Source organism: Taudactylus pleione, unplaced genomic scaffold (genome assembly GCF_031769625.1).
Source record: "Taudactylus pleione unplaced genomic scaffold, aTauple2 ptg000129l, whole genome shotgun sequence".
Taxonomy (NCBI): domain Eukaryota; kingdom Metazoa; phylum Chordata; class Amphibia; order Anura; family Myobatrachidae; genus Taudactylus; species Taudactylus pleione.
The window spans coordinates 6,330,001-6,351,835 of record NW_028284531.1 but is presented as its reverse complement, the minus strand read 5'-3'; the positions used below and the strand labels follow the sequence as shown (position 1 = coordinate 6,351,835).

Below are 21,835 nucleotides of genomic sequence, written 5' to 3'. Positions count from 1 at the left end.
TTGTTTGCTCTATATCCTAAATAAGTTACGGATCTGAGATCCGTTTCTACATTTCATGCTCCCTCAAGCTGCCCAGATGGTCTCCCCTCCGGCCCTCCCTCCTCTGTGATCATCTTGTCACCTCCCCTTTCTTGTCAGATTGATTACATTCACTTCTAGCCTCTTTAAATTCCCTCCCCTCTCTACCCTGTGATCGGCTCTTTACCCCTGTCCACTCCTTTCTTATTGGCTTTTGTCACCACCCCTCTCTGATCGACTTTGTCCCTCCCCTCTCCTTTCTTATTGGCTTCTGTCACCACCCCTCTCTGATCGACTCTTTATCCCACACCTCTCCGTTCTTATTGGCTTCTGTCACCACCCTTCTCCTATCCTTACTGGCTTCTGTGACCACCCCTCTCCTCTCCTTTTCTTATTGGCTTCTGTGACCACCCTTCTCCTCTCCTTTTCTTACTGGCTTCTGTGACCACCCCTCTTCTCTCCTTTTTTTATTGGATTTGGTCACTGGCCCTCTCTCAAGGCTTTGCCCCTATCCTCTCCTTTTCTTAATGGCTTCTGTCACTGGCCCTCTCTGATTGGCTTTGCCCTTCCCCTCTCCATTCGTATTGGCCTCTGACACCTCCCCTCTCTATCAGCACTTTCCTCTCCCCTCTCCTTTTTGATACCCTCCCTCCTTCTCTCCTCATTCATTGTGCTTCAATTGACTTAATAGTTACACATCTGAGGTAATATCTTAAACTTCAATTATAAGGTATGAGTTTAAAAATAGTCACTGCTTTGCTATTTAAAATAATGAGATATTCCTAGGCATGACCACACAGTGTTATTTGAACGGTCTTTAAAAAATATTAGGAGACCTGAAATAATAATAATGGTGGTAGACAGAACATGATTAGCACTACTCACATTAATATAGGTGAAATGTAAATTTGCAAAGTGGGAGCATAGCTGAGAAGGGAGCTTCCTATAGGTGTTCCCACTCCAGTGATAGCTGCTCGGGGCCGTAATTGCAGTAATAAGCTGTGCACCCTGTGGAATTTCACTCTAGCACATGTATTTTGTCAGTTTAAGTTAAATAATCAGAAAATATAATACAATCTCCTCTACTGACTAATAACAATGATTCAAAGGAGATAAAAGTCAGATCCTAGGTGCTATACATAAATAAAGCAGTGCAAAAGGAGCTACCCCTTAATGTCAGATCACCGAAGCATTCTATTGCCCCAGTGGGGCTTCCATACCCCATCGTGATACTTGTCACTGTTTGCTGTTTTTCTGTTCACTTCAGTAATCCCCTACAGGCTGCTATACCCTACTGGCACAGTTCAGTACAGGGTAGGGGGCGCTATGACATGCACTTGCTCCGGGCATCATGGTTCCACGCTACTCCTCTGTGTACAGTGATAATGTCATGTCACAGAGCCAGGTTTGGCATCGTATAGCTGCACGATATCACCAGGCCACACTCAGCCAACTGCACATTCGCCCATTGAGAGGTACTGGACCATCCTCCCTACAGCCCTAACCTGGCACCGAGTGATTTCCATCTCTTTGGACCAGAGAAGAAGCACATGGGTGGAAGGTGATTTGCAACAGACGGTGAAGTCCAGCAAGCCATCATGTACTGGCTTCAGGTGCTTGACAATGATTTCTTCTCTGCCGGGATAGATACCTTGGTTTACCTTTGGAACAAATGCTTAGACAAGTATGGGAAATATGTGCAAAAATAATCTGTACCAAGGCCATTCTATTGATTTTACATATATGTACGAGTTAAATATATTTTCGCAATGAGAGGTCTTGCTACCTTATTTATTGAATGACCCTCATATTTGGGGTTCTTAATGTGTCAAAATGCTGTTATATGCATTTTTCAATAACAGTGAAAAATGATAGAAATCAAGTGTTTTTCTGCAGAGTAATTGCTCTAGATACAATTGAGTGCATAAAAATGCCTGTAAGTAGATATATATGTAAATTTACGCCACTTTTAAAAATGTATTAAAAACACCTGTAACTCCCAACTGTAAGTTTAAAAACATTTGTCCCATTCATACAGCACCCCGTTATACCTGTCCTACATCTTGTAACCCATTATTCTGCAGTTAGTAGAATTTCACCCCTAAAATGACAAGTCATTATTGGCCAAATTAAGCTAATTAAAAACATCTAAGTGCCTAATTTATCATTAGGGAGTGTGTCCCAGTGGCTCTGAACCACGTAATCACATTTGGTCCTTAAAATAGTGTTTTATCCAACTTTTCACCTGCTCGGGGAGGGGGGGGGGGGGTCAGAAAAAAAAAAAAAGAAGTCTCATTAAATCCTAATGAATAGCTTAAAATTTGTGGCGCCTATAAAAAAAAGTCACATTTACATGCCTAAATAGGTTACCGCAGGTAAATTAAATTCGGCCATTAGTTCACTTATAGTGTACTAGATAGTTAATATTAGTTTTCTGCTGTGGCTAAGTTGCAAAGACTGTGGCGCACTACATGGGGTAATTTGGTGCGATTTGAGGATAGGTGCATGTGCACACAACTGTAGTTCCTGTATTCGAGCACTGGCAAGAGACAAATAAGCTACAAAAAGATTTGCTTTTCACAGCTTGCCCATAGTATTGCTATTTCCTATGGGGAAAGTAGTGGGGCAAAACTCTTTTGAATGTCCATCACAACTATTTTTACACTGCACATTCGTAAAGTGGATTAGACAGGCTGGGTTTCAAATTTGGAAGTAAAGGGAAAGCGTAAGCTACTATTTAACTTTTTACACTTCGCCAGGATGAGAGAATATTGGAAAATGACCACAATAAAGCATTTATTATGACTGTGATGAGAAATTAAACTTATCAGAGCAAAATTGCAATTATTATTAAAACAGTCCCTAAAAGCAACTAAACTATTTTATTGTAGGAAAAGGAGCAAACAATATATTAAGCACAGTCTAAGATGCCTATTCAAGAATACAGGATTATTTTGATTGCATAATGATCAAATCTGTGGACAATTTGGCTAAATAAGTCCCAGCCCAAATTGCACATAACCAGAACACTATCTGTTTCCTGGTCAGCTGATGACACACCATCCAATTGCTCCATTATTCCATCATACTTCCTGTTCTGCATGAGCAAATGTCATCCAAAAGTATCAGATATTTATCATTTAGAAACGTTTTTTGGTTGCCAATACACAGTGTTAATGGAATTATGCCGATGTCTCTGTAACAGAGGTCCATTTTCTTCTTTCTCTAATTCATTATGCCTTTTTCTATTTGCACTTGACATGGATACATTTTTCTGCAGCCCTCCTAGTCACTTTTCCAGCTCCTGTCCACAACAACCAGAAAAACCCCTAACTACGACTCTGCATCAGCATAAAAACCCCTAACTACGACTCTGCATCAGCATAAAAACCCATCTACAGGACATCAAAACACTGCACACTGTGCTGCCAGGCCAGTAACAGATGCGTTTCATAACTATAGCAAATATCAGCACAAGGAATAGACAGATCGCTAAATAATAGTTCTAAAATAACAGGTGTGTGTCCTTGTCTAAATATGTCCAGCAGTTTAACTAATTCTTATTATCTATTAATGAGATTATCTACAATTAAGTCCAATTGCAGTTTTTATTCTATTTCCCCATTAACTTAAAAAGTATAATACACTGTTGATTCTTTAGTTATCTGATTTAATGTATTTATAAGCAAATGGTGAACTTTTCTCACTTAAAATTTTCAACCATGAAGACATTGGCTGTAAGACCTGGGGTATTAGCTAGAGCAGAGTGCGGAGGTACACTAGCTGAAGGTGTAGAGAAACCATTAAGACACATAAAAATGTCTAACAGAAAATCCTTAAAAATAATCCATTTGCTCAATGTGATAATACGGTTGTAATTAAGATCATGCAAAGACAAAACTAGTCATTCTCTACAGAAATTTCAGATGTGACGAGATGGTTAGCATTTGGGAAGAGGAGAGAGATAGGACTTGTGGTAAAAGAAAGAACCAGGGGAAACATTGAGCTGTAAAACTTCCACAATGTATATATATGCCTAGGGGGTGTCTCACCCCCACCACAATGTCCATAGAACCCATTGTAAAATTAATTCCTGCTTCCCCAGCAGCAACAGATCCCTGATCCCCTAGTGGACTGGAGATAGGTCCCCAGTGGCACAAACACTTCCACCATGGTATTAGACAGGGCCGGATTAAGGGTCACATAGGCCTGGAGCTGAAAATGTTCAAGGGCTTATTATAAGAAGCAGGTTAGCTGTGACCAATGCTCTGTGGGTGTGTACAGCCCCACTGTCTTCCTAAGTACTGAAAAAAAAATCATAATTTTGTGAGTAAACCAGAAGTAATTGTTTAATACTTATGATTTATGGCAACTGTGTGGCCAGCTAGGCAGCTGGTCATCATCATCCTGCCATGATGATGGGCCTATTTTGATGTGGAGGCCTGGAGCTGTAGCTCCATCCGCCCCATTGTTAATCTGGCCCTGGTATAAGTACCCCCCATGTGTCACTATATAACTGTAAAACTGCCCCCTCCTCAAACAGCAATATCACTGCCTGGGGGCTACAGAAGGAGGAGGAGACCCGTTCTGTGTGTGTGCAGAATGGATCTTTCTGATATGACCTGGGGACGCAGCAACAGACACAGTTGCATGGGATACGACCGTGTCAGCAAAAGCTCAGCTGTCCACTCTCGCATCCTATGTGACCATGACAGGTAAGTGGTCACAGGACCTAGGAAAAGTTATTCGGGCAGCATGTTACAGATGCCTGGGAAGAACTTTCATTTTAATTTAACATAAATAACATTTTATGTAGGAAGGTCAGAAGATAGTGGGATTTTATATAAAGTTGAGAGGAAGTAGTTTATAAAGGTTCTTCTTCATTTTCACCTGAGCATAAGAGATGATTTTAAAGTTCATTTACTGCAAAAAGGCTTAAAAAAAACATTAAACATTTTAAGACGCTAGGAAGTAATACGTTACAAGATACAAAGAGACCACGTGCAGATATCCTGTAGAGGACTTGTAGATGAGAGTGTTTGCAATGGCAAGTGATGGAGACATTTGTACTACTGCCAGGTGCTTCTTCACAAAAACTGTTACACAGACTGGATGGGGCCTGATATGGATTATATAGTCTTAATGAGGACAGGCTCAGACAAGATACTGATCACTTCAATCCTAACAGCTGGACTGTGACCTTTTGGATAAGAACAGGACATGGTTCATTTTGTTCAATGTAAGGCAGAGGAATAACCAATAAACCACAGCAAAAGATTTTTTTAACATTACTGACAAAGGTTAACTGGGCATAGCCAATCAAATAAATAATTTTTGGAAAGTTGGACTGGACGTCATGATAGAATATGAACCCCACCTGTTGGTGGTTTAAAAACTCATCTATTTCAAGTGAGTACATTTTCTGTATTTGATATAAACTCATACTAATATATGTGACACACAGGAAACCACACATTTTCTATTGCAACATTATAGGGATTAACATGAACTAAGCCATGAGTACAATATATTACTAAGCCATGAGTACAATATGTTGGTATTAGCCCAGCAATCTCACATTTCTACATTAGTATCTGTCAAAAAAAAAATGGTTTCTCCAAAGTCCGCAATAAATTAAGAGATGTTGTTTTGTTCAGCCTTAAAATGTGTAATGCTCAATGCATCTCTCATACAATTAATTTAATCTCCTTTGCATGTTGACAGGTCAGTTTGTTTACAATGGGCCACATCCCTCGCCCTCTTAAACTGGATACACACTTATCCAATCCCCTGCAGATCTGACTCCCAATCGATTGGTTTGTCCGACATTGGACAAGTGTGTCCTAACGTGCACACCCGTCCCGGCAGCCCAGCACAACATCAGTGTGGCGACTGTGCTGGTTCTGGGGGATCCTGGCACCATCCACTGCTGTGGGTCCCATGTTGACGTGACGATGTGGACATATTAACATACCATGAACCCATTTTCCAAGTTTCCGAGTTTGGGGCTGGTTAATGTGACGGCAGGGGACCCCACACTGTGTGTACCCCTGCTACGGCATTATCCCCCTAGCTGGTTCAGCCTGGTCTGGTTATAGGAAAATAGGGGAACTCCACAGTTTTTCCCCCCTATTTTCCAATACTGATCAGGCGCAGAGGTCGAGGGCTTGTACTGATTCTTTAGCCTGCACAGTTCATACTGATCATGTACATTTCTGTGAGAGTGACAGCCACATTTAGCAGACTGTTTCAGCAGATGCAGATTGGAGGTCTGCTGAAGAATTGGACAAGTGTGTATGCATAGATTGGATGTATAATCTGCAAGGAAGTCTGCAGTATGATTGTATAAACAGTCTGATCTGCTGAGGATTGGACAAGTGTGCCAGTCATTGAGGGAGCGACAGGGAAGGCTGCCTCCTAAATCTCTCTTAACACCACCACAACACTTGGACAGCTCAAAAGACAGCTCTATCGAAAATACATAAATGGTCTCAAACTTAGTCTTTATACTAAAGACATTTCCAGTATTCTTCATCTATAAAGCATACTGGACAAATTCTCCTGAAGCTGTATATTATTATTATCCTCTATTTATATGGCGCCACAAGGGTATCGCCGCACCTTACAAGGTACATAAACAAATGAGCACACAAGAAATAGTTATTAACAGTACAAACAATACAGGACAAATACATTATTTATACACATTGCAGCGTAACACTTAAATAAGCAGCATGTTGTCAGCAGCCAAGTGTTAGGCGCTGCTGTTAATTATAGTATAAGTAAAGGAAGGAGAAGCACATGAGGTAAGAGGGCCCTGCTCGTTAGAGCTTACATTCTAAAGGGGAGGGGGCAGACAAACAGGGGTGACACAGATGGGCTGGATTGTAAGGAAGTAACAAGGAGTAGTGGGTTAGGATGAGAGTTGGAAAGCTTTATATCACTAGCATGTCTTATATGTATAGCCGCCATCAAACTAGTGAGCAGAAATCATTGTGTTCCATACTGAACATTTATTTATTGTCACTGTGGGCTGCAGAGGATGTTTATAATAAACCAATGTAGTTACAGTAGTCCCTGTAATATCAGTGCTGGCCATAATGAGGACCTCCCATGTGGTTCTATGTCTTTCAAGCAGGCCACACATCTACACATGCCATGAAGCATGACTGCCATCTACAGTCTTACAACTGTGTGCATAGCTTCAATATTATCACATGATTAATAAAAAAGCTGATAGATTCATTGCGAAAAAATTACTATAGGGAAGATGTATCAAACCTTTGAGAGAGATAAAGTTTAGAAGTTGTTCATATCAACCAATCAGCGTCTAGCTATCGTTTATCTAGCACAGCCTATACAATGACAGTTAGAAGCTGATTGGTTCTCCACTTTATCTCTCTCTAAGGTTTGATACACCTCACCATATGTGAGAAAAATGCATAAAATAAATATCTTGATACATAATGTGAATTTCCAATCAGGATTTGTATGGAATCCACTAATTATTGTCTTATGCAGTCCATCAAGGAACAGATTTTCAAACTAATTAACGGGAATGGAGTCTATAAAAAAGATTCTCGTTCCAACAATTTCAAGCAATGAACACTGTAGTTATTAGGTCTTGAACAAAGAAATACAGAAAGAAATTAAACTCATTATAATGGGCTTACTACATATTAAAACATTTTCTTAATTACAAAAGAACACAGAATACTTTGTGCATTAATAGAACCTTAGTTTATAACCAGTAAGATATATACAACCATCTTAAACCCATGTTAGCAAACACGTTGCGGCATCATTATTACAGTGTTTAGTACAAACATCTTGAAGACAGAACATCAGACAACATTATAACACTCCTCAAAAGACACATGTGCTTGACAAGTGACTGGACTTAGTTTTTCAAACTGGTTTTGTTTCTTAAGGATCATATGTTTACGTTGATTAAATGCCATGGCTTTTATTAGCTCTATTAAATGTTAATGATTGATGTTTTAATAACAACTTTAGAGGCCTTTTTTTTTTACTCTAGTGTTTTCTTCAGCTTTCAAGCAATGATAATTGTGCTACAAATTAATTGTGATAAAAGCTGGGCACGCCTGTGATTCGTCATTGTGAGAACGTCATACATGAAAACTGAGGGAAATCATGAGACATCAGACCTCTCCAGTTTGCAAAATATAATAAAGCAATTTGTTTACTTTGAGCAGAAAAAAAAAAAATGTTGAGGGAAAAGGAAACATTTGTACAGCGTGATGAAATGTGATAGTCACCCCAATCTCCACACTCACCCCTTTCAAAAGAGCTCCTAAAATACTGCCGGTTTAACTTTTTAATACATTATTTCTAGTGCACCTAGAAATGCATATCTCCAACAGCTAGGCAGGAGCGGGTGCCTCCATTGGGGGAAGGGGGGGCACTAACATAAGTGTGTTTCCCTCCCAGTGCCTACCATCCCCAAAATGAAAGGCTCTGAAGCGCTATCCAACCTCTCTTTGCCGTGAGACCCTGGAGTATCAACTTTGTCACTCCAGTAGTCCTAGTTTAATTTATATGTATTCCTTACAAATGTGTCACCTATAATTGTTGTGTTATTTACAGTACACTGTATTTGAAAATTGTGGATGTGAATATTTATTTTTTGACACTTCTTTTGGTATAATAGGACAGAGGGGTAGTAATAATTACATTTTTCCTTTATTGATATAGCATTTCTGTATGTCTCTTTCTAGCATGTCTAAAGAATGTACAGTCTAAACTTCATGTGTCTTCTTATTTACAATATGTGTTGCTATATTCAATGGTGATTGTTTTTATGGATTTATTGTCTTATAATTTGTGTAGTTGATTATTTATCTGTAGAAAACATCAGCCATTTTGGAACCAGTGTGTTAATTACTTTTTACAAAATGTAGCTCTTGTGCAACATATCTACTAGTGATCATCTGAACCTTGCCCCTGTAAGCTCAGTAATGCACAATGTGTGTGTGTGTGTATATTGCCTACTGGCTGTTCTAGGAACACTGGTTGTTCACAAAGGTATAAGATGAAACCTACAGCTGACTATGGTCTAGTTCATTATAAAGGAAGTTCTATATTCATTCATGGTGAGCCTCACCTGTGGTCTGAAGTGCAGTGCCAGAATTGATATGAAAGACTGACAGGACCTATTTAAAGATAACAGGGCCCCTTGACATTGGAACCTTGTCCTGGACTTTTATTACAGTACTACCAGATGGCCATCATTTCCAGTATTAGGGTGCAATGGATTGATGGTTTTGTGTTAATCTACTTTAAATCTGAAGTTAAGTACATGTTTAATTAATGTATTGAATTATTTTTAATAGTGCTAAACTTTATTACCTTTAATTTTAGCATACTGTGTGATTATTGTTAATTTTACACCTTTGAATCAAAATGTATGTCCATCCTGTGACAATATATTGCTTGTTGGCAATTTTGCGATTTCTGGCATCTCAAACGTATACATTAACCAAAACCTCGCAGCCCAGGAAGGGCAGTAAGTGACCGTCTAGGCAGCCATCTTCTTGGCAAAAGACAAAACACCTTAATTGAAAGCAAGAAACCAAAGTTGTTATATGATCTTTACAAATTACCTCCACTGTGTGCTGTGGTGACGTGCACTAATTTTTTTTCTGTTTATATACATAAAAAAATAAGATGTACACAGGGCTAAATTTAGCAAAAAAACCCCAAGAGGTGAGTATTAAAAACATAAATATGTAATCAACACTATTGAACATTCTCCACCTGAAATAAATTAAATTATTCACTAATACTGCTATAAATGTTTCACAGACATCAAAACACATATGTGGTGGCAGTGTTGTGATAAATAGCTATATTATAGCAAGCAAGAGTCAGAAATCTACAGTTGTGTCTGAATAATGTGCACTCCTCATTTGTAGTAGGAATAAATTTCATGCAGAAAGGATAGCCGGTATGGATAATTTTCTTTAGAACACAAGAAAAAACTGTTCAATCCCATCTGCATATTTTAACGTTTGATTAATTTTAAATTGCTTTATAACTGACCCATGAACTTTCTTTTGATTTGTAACTGTAAAGGTCAAAAGAACCAATGATTTTTTTTGCGGAAACTAAAATGCAACAACCATAATATATATTTACAATTCATAGATTGCTAATTCCCATTTTATTTACAGTTGATGAAAAGAAAAATATTTTTTTTTCCTCGTATTACATCAAGTGTTGAAAAAATAAGGTTGGCGCCATGGATCAATCCCACATAGGTTTATTTCAATAACATATATTGCACTTAGCTAACGAACATAAACATCTAAAAACTATACCATAATAGTTAAGATTATATACATGTTTTACATAATATATTATTTCATGGCAAAAAAACAGGTCCATTTAGTGTCTAGATTAAATACTATTTTTAGATTTTATTTGAATTCTGTCCAATGTTTTTTGTTTAGAATTTAGTGTTTAGTCCTCACAATAGCCCTATAGACATACACACATTTTCACACCTATATATACATTCATACACACATCTGCATATATATATGTAGGCATATATCAAAATACCCTTGTGTTTAAATATGCCCCCTTCCTGAACGCTTGAAACCCTTATTGCATGTGAATGTTTCATATTCCCTATGGCCCTTTTCTGCTACTGATTATTTTTATTTGTTGCATGTGAACCATTTGTGGCAATATCAAGCTAGTTGGCGATAGTAATCCATGAGTTCTGTTTGGGACCAGAGAGATCTGCCCACACAGGGAAGAAAAAGGAAGTGTCACTACACCTAAGGGCTGCCGAGTGGAGTCAATCCAGGGAGGACTGAGGCAGAGAAAGAGCCCAGTCAAGCAGGGAGGACCGCAAATCTCTAACTGTGTTTATGTGAAGTTGTGGCAGGCAAGCCAGGCCAGTGGGCCTTGAAGCTGCAGGCCATGAGGCCAGTGTCCAGACTTGCAAAGAGGCAGGGAGGATCACAAGAGAGACTTTGTGGAAGTCGAGCCAGACCAGGAGGAGACAGAACTAAAGACTGAGAATGTGTTACATTTGCAGACTAGGTGGACCCTTATTATGCACATAGACAATGCACAACTGACCCCTCTAATGAGCTAACTTACCAAGGTCATCACATATTTTATTGTTCTTGTAGGACAATTTAGTTGGTTGCATTTTACTGGGATAGCCATGGCTTGCAATGACCGTTCAAAACATCTACTGGATCTCATTGTTACCCCTGTAAGATGCAACCAACTACTGTAAACTGAGGGAGATCCTTCAGGAACAGCTGATCTTTATTTGCTTTTGAACATGATTTTCAAAGTGATTGGTTAACTCTGATTTTTTTTGTTTTTTATTTCCTCTTCTTTACCTTAACAAATATCTCTATATTTTCCACTTGCATTTTATTGGCTGCAAAGTTAATATTTAAAGTCACATTAAATATGGAAAAAGATCTCACTTCATTTATTTTGATTTCATGTTTTAAATAACAAAAAACTTGAAATGGTGCAAAGACTTTTTATATCCACTGTATATGGTCATAGCAAGATGATATGAAATCAAGAGTATCGTTTTGAATAATCATTTGAATAAATGCTCTGGTTATACATATTTGACACTCAAATCTCAATTACTTGCTACTTGTTGGGATTATCCAATCCTAATTACGGTACATTGCAAACTTTTACTTATGTTTGACAGTTCTTTATTGGTGGTTAAAGCGTGTATCCACTATTACCACTATACAGTTTCATTCTTGCGCGTGTGTCTGTGTTTTTAACTATATATCTGTAAAGTGTTACCAGACAGGGCCATAACTAGGGGTGTGCAACCAGTGACGCCACACAGAGAAGCATCCGATGAAGGTATAGGAAGCACTGAAATGCGTCAAGCAGTCTGTTCTACAGAATTCTATTTTTATTTGTTCAGATTTAATTATGACCAACTAGAGTAAACAGATTTCTTATACCTATTAAACTGGGACTACTTCTGCCAAAGAGACCGGTTGACAAAAAACTGATCAGTCTAAAAAACCTGCAAGCACGGTTGACAGCAGCAGATAACCGGTAACAGATGAGAGCACTTTGACCAAGCAGCTGCGGACCCTTACTACACACTACATTAATGCTGCCTACGGAGAAAGAGAACCCCTGTCCAGAAGCAGTCTTTTTCAACCTATGGGATCTGCTGATCTAGGCAGAGGGTGACAGATGGAGGCAGAGGGTGACAGATGGAGGCAGAGGAAATAAGGAGCAAGAGTAATTACAGTACAGATTGACATGCACTGGTGCACTGTAAGTAGGGCCATAGGGCAGTAAGTACATGCCAGTAACACTGACACCATTTGCACATACATAGGTACAGTGTAAGGAGGGCAACAGTGGTGTGGGCAAGAGTCTGGGTAGCTGTCTCTGTGCAGCTGATGAATGTGCTGTTTTCTGCGTGTGTTGGTGGGCAGGGGATGATACAGCAGTGCACACAGGAAGTGTATTCTGCACAGAAATCTCCAGGTAGCAGATGCAGCGGTAACAGTGCAGGTAACACCTGCAGTCTGGGCCTTTGGCAGGGAGACTGGCCACTGAGAAAACTGAGAAATGGGTATGACCTAGTCGCACAGGAGTTATAGGATATTGTATATATACTTCAAATTCAACACAATATCTGTTATTATAATCCAAGAGAGGGGGGTGCTACCACGGACATATTAATAGAAGTATCCAAAAACAGAGAAAAAAAAAGTGAAATGTCCAGAGGGTGGTGCACTCAAAATACATTATATTAAAACATAACTTTTATTATAATTCAAATAATATCAAAAATAGCGAAAATTGAGTTAAAAATGTAAATAAAGTGAAAAAGTGTGAAATATGTGTTTTAAAACTGATACAGCATCCTTGCCGTACTCCCAAATATTACTTGCGAAATTCACAGCTAGACAGAAATGGAATCATTAATATTGATAATATTAATAATAAATGTTCATTTATCCTGTATGGTTCCTAGTAGCTAATGATAGAAATCTGTTAATTCAATATACAGAAACTTGCCACTGATTATATCATAAACTTGTCAGTTGATTATTTATAAATGATCCTCCCAAAAGGATTAATATCCTGATAGTGGGTATTTATTAACTCAACGTGTCAATCCTCACTCCTACACAGGAAGATGTATAATATATGGTTTTACTGAAAAGTACAGCTTAGAAAGTAGGTATGAAAGATCTAGTGGGAGGACACATATAGGATCTCATTCACTGGTGTATGATGATCTCCTGTCTGTATATATAGTGGAGAGACAATATTATACTGAATTATTTATTATACTCAGTTTCTCATTATACTTAGTTGGACAGGTAGACAAGACAGTGAATCAAACCCCAATCATATCAGGAGTATATCTACTTTTTACACAGTGTTGTCTGTGGTTTATTATTAGGTAGTTCTCCCAAAATGCTATTGCTCTAATGGTGAATATACATTCTTAATATATCTGGTGTGGTAGTAGCCCCCACATATCCATCCTCATAAATTGGGGATATAGAATGATGTATAATATCCACCTAGATTTGCACTCTTATTTCTAAAGGTATATATTGTATGGTCTCAACAGAGATGCATTCTGGGAAATGAGCATGCAAATTGGTACCAGATGTGTCATTCACTTAGAATTAATAAATACCCACTATCAGGATATTAATCCTTTTGGGAGGATCATTTATAAATAATCAACTGACAAGTTTATGATATAATCAGTGGCAAGTTCCTGTATATCAAATTAACAGATTCATAAAATAAGTTGACCAGTGACTTACAGTATAATATGATACAGGACAAGGACATGGATAATATACATTGCTACATTAGCGACCATAACACCCAGAAAAGCAACAGAGCAAAGCAGCCAAGTGTTAGGTGCCCTAGTGGGGAGTAAGAAGTAGATGAAAGTAGAGAAGGAGAAGCACAAGAGGGTAGAGGGCCCTGCTCGTAAGAGCTTACATTCTAAAGGGGAGGGGCAGACAAACAGATGTGACAGATGGGGTAGGCAGGGAGGAAGAAGTATGTAGCAGCACGTTAAGATGAGAGCTGGAAGGCTCTGATGAAGTAGTGGGTCTTGAGAGCTCGTTGGAAGGATTGTAGAGAGGTGGAGAGTCTGATGGGAAGAGGGAGAGAGTTCCAAAGGTGGGGAGCAGATCGTCCAAAATCTTGGAGGTAGGAGTGAGAGGAAGTAATCAATTGGCATGAGAGGCGGCGTGCATTTAGAGGGCGGACAGGAGAGTGAAGGGAGATGAGGTCCGAGGTGTAAATGGGAGAGGAATGGGTGAGGGTTTTGTAAGCAAGTGTGAGAACCTTGAATTGGGTTCTGAAAGGGAAGGGGAGCCAGCTTGTAGGACGGGAGGTGGATGCAGAGCGTTTGGAGAGGAAAATGAGCAGAGCAGCAGCATTGAGGAAAGACTGGGTTGATTATGTAAAGTGTGGAGCAAGTAAAGAGTTAAAAATATCTTCTTTTGCTGTGGAACTACAGTTCCCATATATGTAAAGAAGCAGTCGCAGAGGCTGAGGGTAATAATTTATCTACTCAAATCAATCGTCAAAGTAAAAAATACATAAATGTTTATTTCAATAAAAAATAAAAATAATGTCAACAGTTGACATCCCAACATATAAAATTTCAACCTTCACTAGTGTGGTTAATAATTAAACAGTTAAACATGCAGCAGTACAATCCCTGGATAAGCTCAATTATAAATGTTCTCTCGTCTCTGCAGGGACCAGGAGTATGACCTTAATAATAGCGTCACTGTTATTTGTAAGGCTAAATAGCCTATATTGAAATATAAATGTTCTTTTAAAGGTAATATTACCTGCAAGCTCCTGTGCCTTATAGATAAATGTATGGACTGAGAGCCGCACGCTCTGACAGAATGCTCGCTCTGAATCAGGGCCGTCCCTGCTCCTTTTTGGAGCGGCCTCCTGGCTGCTCGCATAGCTGTGGGTGACCACCCACAGCTATAGCGAGCGGCCAAAATGATGGTCGCGATGGTCAAGACCATCGCGACCATCGGGCTTGCGATGAGACCCTTGTGGTAGGGTCTCGCTGCCGCAAGCCCAGGAGTGCTTTTGGCTCTATCAGAGCCAAAAGCACTCCCACTGACATCACTAGTGATGTCAGTGGGCCGAACCGAGATGGTAGGCGTTCCCATGGGAACGCCTCCGTCTGGGCAGCCACTCCACAGGCACGCCCACCAAAGGGGGCGTGCTGTCAATCACCATCGCCAGCACGCCCCCTTTGGTGCGAGACCCTTAACGACGGATTGGCCGTCGTTATTTGGGTCTCGCGCAAGCGCACGACGGAGGCGCCTCCGTCGTGCGCATGCGCACTTGGGCACCAGCGATGCGCTTCCAAGCGGGTCGGAATCAGGCCCTGAGGGCATAAATTGCAACACCCTTGGATTTAAACAGTAATACGTTCAACCTGACCAGCGGGGAGCGTATAGTTGAAACGAAGAATCTTTTATAATCCTGGGGTGACAATGACCGTAGGCAAACCCTGTATGTTCTTTCTCACAGCACCAGCTGTGTAGGTGTCGGATACAATATTAGTAAGCTGGATCCTTAATGGGGGGTCCCGTTAGTGTTCCGTAGTGTTAGTGTGCCGTATGCCTTCAGGCAATGCAATAGCCGGGATGAGACTGCTTCCCCAGATGGCTGCTAGCTGAGCTTACCTCATTGGTAAGAGGCGAAAGTGCAGAGTGCCCGAAGAGGGGTTTCTTACCGGGTCAAGTGAGCGGTGTCCTAAACAAAACAGTGAAGGGTTAAAATGTGTTATAAAAGAAAACTGTTATAATGCGGTGCCCTGAAACAGATCAACAAAGGCAATCCAGGGGGACCCACGCCCCAAAAATGAACCAAAGTTGCACTACAGTAAATAAAACTTGTAGGACTTACCTAGAATTGTGCCTATTACTAGTGTGCATATTCATTACAAGACTCCATGCTTTTAAACCAATAAGGTAGGGATGCTAATCCAGACTGAGGGCGTTTATTATATATGTACCTCACTTTTTATTTTCATTCTTTATATGCAGCAGTAGCTGCTCCTAACTATCTCTTTCACACTGCACTTTTCTTACTATGGCGGTGCCCTGGGGCGGCTTAGCTGGGCTAGTTTGGGGGTGTCCTGTGCTCTGGATTTGAATCGTAGTATGTTAGGGACCTACCCTACAGAGGTTACCTGGATATGGTGGGTAGGCCCATAACCTTGGCCAAGATTATGCTAAAAACCTGTATTGATTGCAAAATTGTATTGCATTTATATATTATTAATAATTTGGAGTTGTGCACCTGAGATTTGTCTGTTTTTGTGCCTGCAATTTGTCTCATCAGGTAGCACCTCCCATTATATATATATTCAGGGTGTGCAGTAAAGAAATCTTTCCCATATACTAATATTGTATCCGACACCTACTCAGCTGGTGCTGTGAGTAAGAACATATGGGGTTTGCCTACGGTCATTGTCACCCCAGGATTATAAAAGATTCTTCATTTCAACTATACACTCCCCGCTGGTTAGGTTGAACGTATTACTGTTTAAATCCAAGGGTGTTGCAATTTATGCCCTCAGTCCATACATTTATCTATAAGGCACAGGAGCTTGCAGGTAATATTACCTTTAAAACAATATTTATATTTCAATATAGGCTATTTAGTCCTACAAATAACAGTGACGCTATTATTAAGGTCATATTCCTGGTCCCTGCAGAGACAAGAGAACATTTATAATTGAGCTTATCCAGGGATTGTACTGCCGCATGTTTAACTGTTTAATTATTAACAACACTAGTGAAGGTTTACATTTTTTATGTTGGGATGTCCAACTGTTGACATTATTATTTTTTTATTGAAATAAACATTTATGTATTTTTTACTTTGCCGATTGATTTGAGTAGATAAATTATTACCCTCAGCCTCTGCGACTGCTTCTTTACATATACTTATACCCATATATATGAGGCTGACTACCTCATACAGTCGCAACTGAGACTGAAGTGATATTTTAACTCTCCCAAGCGCCTGGGTTTTTACTTTTGAACTACAATTCCCAGCAAGCCTCCCCCGCATGCTGGTACTTGGAGAACCACAAGTACCAGCATGCGGGCATTAAGGGACCGCTAGTACCTGTAGTTCCACAGCAAAAGCAACATTAAAAAAACACAAAACACACACACCGTAGAAAGTGACATTTTATTAACACAAACATGCACGCACACACATGCACACTCACTATCTCACATACACACCTATGTATCCCTGAAGTCAATCACGTCCACTTGTCCAAGTAGATAATCCATAGGGTGCCTGTAATAAAACAATCCATACTCACCTCCTCCTATGCGTGGATCACGTCCTCTTCGCTCCATAGTAGGCATCCCTGGTCTTGGCAAAACAAAAAACACAATTTCCCGGACCACCGAACACAGTATTGTTCTCTATGGACAGTACTACCCGAATGACAGCTCCCCTGCGTGATTTCAGTATAAAAATAGTGGTGCAGAGCGCTCATTGGCTGAGAGAGGCGAGCCTTCCGCCTCTAAGCCAATGAGCGGTTCTCACCATTGCCTCAGCACCATTTTTGAAATTCAAAGATGGCTGCCGCAAGCCAATCACGGCTTGCGACATCATCGCCACACCCTCGCGGTTGGCTTATATAAGCCAGTGAAGGCAGCGGCATGGCAGTCCGTCGGTGGAGGGGCAGCAGTGAAGACCTGCCGGGGAATTATGGATGGGCGGCGGCCATGCAAAAGAGCTTAAAGGCCACCGCTCCCCAGGTGAAGCCGCCGTGGAAGTCCTGGGGGAGGCGGCAGCCATGTAAAAGAGCTTAAAGGCTGCCACCCCCCCAGGTAAAGGTGCAGAACAATAAAATATTAAAACAAACTGTGTGTTTTTTTTGTTTTGTTTTTTATATTTCTTTTACAGGGGTACTATAGATACCAGCAGGCCCTTAATGCCCCGCTTGCTGGTACTTGTGGTTCTCCAAGTACCAGCATGCAGGGGAGGCTTGCTGGGACCTGTAGTTCTACTGCAAGAGACAATATTTTAACTCTTTAATTTGCACTACACTTTTACACAAATCAACCCGGTACCCACCGGCCAGGGGTGCCGGGGATAGCCCAGGGCTATCAGCCTGGGGTGCCCTGTAGAGGGAGACCCCTTTATTGGAGGGGTCCCCACCCCCTCAGGGATCCACCTTTGGAACTCTCTCCCTCTTCCCATCAGACTCTCCACCTCTCTACAATCCTTCAAACGAGCTCTCAAGACCCACTACTTCATCAAAGCCTTCCAGCTCTCATCTTAACGTGCTGCTACATACTTCTTCCTCCCTGCCTATCCCATCTGTCACACCTGTTTGTCTGCCCCTCCCCTTTAGAATGTAAGCTCTTACGAGCAGGGCCCTCTACCCTCTTGTGCTTCTTCTTCTCTACTTCATACTCCCCACTAGGGCACCTAACACTTTGCTTTGCTCTGTTGCTTTTCTGGGTGTTATGGTCGCTAATGTAGCAATGTATATTATCCATGTCCTTGTCCTGTATCGTATTATACTGTAAGTCACTGGTCAACTTATTTGTTTTTGCACTTTGTAAGGATCTGTGGAACACTTGTGGCGCCATATAAATAAATGATGATGATAATAATAACCCAGCACCCACCAGCAAGGGGTGTCAGGGATAGCACTGGGCTACCAGCCTGGGCCTGGGGTGCATTGGAGAAGGGGATCCCTTTATTGAGGGTCTCCACAGCTCCCCAGGGATCCCCGGCCTCGGCTGACTAGCGGTCAGGGGTGATGCTTCAGCTGGGGGGCCCGTGAAAGGGCTCTCTTTGCTGTGGCATTACCACCCCACTAGAAAGGGTCCGGTGCTGGTTCTTGATAATACAGGGGAACCCTACGCTTTTTTTTCCCCTGAATTTCCAGAACCGGCTGAGAGCCCAGTGCTGATTGCGCTGAATCCAGGGGACCCCTACGTCATTTGTCCCCCGTATTTTGGCAACCAAGACTAGTTCCTAATAGCCCAGTGCTGGTTGTGCTTAATACGGGGGACCCCTACGTCGTTTGTCCTCTGTATTTAGCACAACCAGTACTGGGGCTGCAAAGCCCGGTGTTGGTTGTTCTTGGATGGGCACGCAGTTTTTTTTTATTTTAACACTTTCATTATTTTAAACACAGCAGCACAGACGGATCTCACTGATCCATCCACTCATCTGTGTTTATTTTTATCACACACAGATGCAGGCATCACAGATATCCCTGATCCGAGCCTGCATCTTTCTGCCGCCGCCCGCTTACACCCCCTGCTTAATTTTCCCCCGCTCTCCACGCCTATCTGTACCCATCCACACCGCTCTGTCTCTTCCCCCATCCACTTCACTCTTATCCCATATGTGCAGCTCTATCTTCTGCTCAGACCTCAGTTGCATAGACTGCATTGTGTGTATTCCAATGGGCACACAATTCTGTGAATTAGCATCTCCACCATTCTGTGAGGGACAGCAATCTCACTCTGTGAGAGTGCTGACTCTGCAGTTAATCACAGGGTGTGATGGCATACCATATCTGTATTGCGCAAGAAACACATCCATTAAGGCGTCAGCCTTAATGATCAGAATTTCATTGCTTTTTTAAGTTTGAGCGGCACAAATTCAGAAGGTTTGGTGAAATTTCAGATCATGTCTAAGAAGCCTTAATGGGACATGTGAAACCGTAACGTTTTTTGTCTATGGAATATATATATATATATATATATATCCACAAGTGTCCTGCACTCGCATCTCAAAAAGGCAACTTCAGGGTGCTAACCAAGATAAGCGATCCTTAATATTATCATCGTTATATCCAAAGTTATGGAAGGAAGCAATTGCCACTTAGGTTTAATAACCAACACTTACTTAGAATAATGCATATTCATAATTTGCCACAGATGGTGTCATTTATAATCCGCCACTTAAAGCGGCGAGAACCTTTCTCAAGACAGGCATGATAAGCAATATAAATGCTTGAAAAAGATAAAATAATGTATCTGGTTAGCGCATAACAGAGCGCTTGATGCGGACTCCGTGCTGGCCACGTCGGGCAGAAGGTGCTGGACGTGTCTGGATAAAAGAACTTTTGCTATTTCATTCATTTGGATGTGCTGGCTCTTTCATGAAAAAGTGGTGTGCTAATAAGAAATAGGTTTACTGCAGAGGCACTGAAGTCACGATAATTTGTTTCTTATTCAAGCAGTTCTGAGGCAAAGGAACATGCGTCTCCTTCTCTGGCAGAGAACAGAGCAAACAAATGCATAACGACGAGTCTAAATGCAATATAAATATTTGTAACATCTTTGTTATCCAATGCATAAGTATGATGCATATGAAAAGAAACATTTTTTTATCTCAAATTATCTCCAAAATATAACATTATGTTTATGCAGACCAATTACCCATCTGCGGCATATCTTGGAAACATTGTTTGTTGTATATAATTTTGTTTCCTGTCTCACAATTGTTTTAAACAATAGTATAAATTGTATTTACTGTCTCAAAACTGTATTGAGATCAAAGTAATTGCAATTAGTATAAAGGAGGGAAAAAAACATAGAAATTGTCCTATCTAGCTTATGTTGTAGTGTTTTACAATTGCAATATATAGGAAGTATCCACCATTTCTTTCTCTTCAATTAGATTTAAAAGACCCAAATTACGCCAATAAAAGTCTACATACAGTAGAACATTTTGTTACTCAAGGTAGATGCACACTCTTGAATGCTACATACAATCTGTCTTCTGAGGAAGGGGTGGGAAAAAAACCCCCATAAAGCCTAGACTGCCATCTCACCAACTGATAACACAGGTTGCTAGAGCCGGGTATCTTGTACTGTAGGTGATACACAAATATTTAGAGGACTGTATGCAATCCCTTATTTTAAAGAAAGAAGATTCATCACCTACAGTTTCCATTAGATACATTCTAGTAGAGTGTGTATCTAACCAATAAACAATCCGGTCAGATTTTCATATTACTCCAAAAAATGTGATTTAGAAACAAAAAGGGTATAAACATGCTAGTTGTCTGTATACGCCATCAGCCTCTCCATAGTTTTTATAGATTATGTGGTTTCAGGATCATTTAGTAAAGTGAAATATGTCTCATCATTACACACTTCCCTGGTGTCCAAGGAAGACTGCATGAGCTGTATGTATCACATATAGGGGGGTAAGCAAATCAGTCCGATAATTTTTCGTGGCCGAAAAACTTGACTTTTCCCCGTTTTTAAGCTTTGGGTAATTCAATTAGAGCTCGTTTTTCCCCCTGAAAAATGTTGCTTTCGAAGCGAAAACTCATAAAATCTGTGATAAGTTCAATGATCTGTGTGTTTTTGTGGGCGGCATCCTGAGAACATGCTAATTATCTGGGATTTTTATCAGAGCCTGCAGAGGTCCCAAAAAAAAAAAATTCAAGATGGCTAATTGGATAGCTCAGGGGGATCAATTAGCGTGTAGTAATTTGCCGCAGCTAATTGACTTCCCCCCTAATTTCTCCTTCATTACAGTATTTTTCTGGAGCTCTGCACCTCATACTTTGCCGCTTCACTTTATGTTTTCCCAATACAATTTACGTATGTCTATCTTAAAGAGAGGCATTTGAGAAAACTGAATCCATATCTTAACAGTAAGCCCTGCCCCACATTTTAATAACCACTGATTTCCAGCACTGCTGTGTTTATGAACCCACAGGCTTTCTAACATGTAGCTACTGTACCTTGGT

General features: G+C 40.5%; 1 protein-coding gene across 1 annotated transcript in view; it reads right to left on the bottom strand.

The window, feature by feature from the left end:
* The window catches only part of GALK2 (galactokinase 2), a 245,251-nt gene that overhangs the window by 67,946 nt on the left and 155,470 nt on the right, over positions 1-21,835 (bottom strand). The window contains exon 7 of the mRNA XM_088472801.1: positions 21,830-21,835. This exon is cut by the window's right edge and continues 147 nt beyond it. Coding sequence (XP_088328927.1) covers positions 21,830-21,835 — 6 coding nt within the window. The remainder of the gene's footprint in view (positions 1-21,829) is intronic.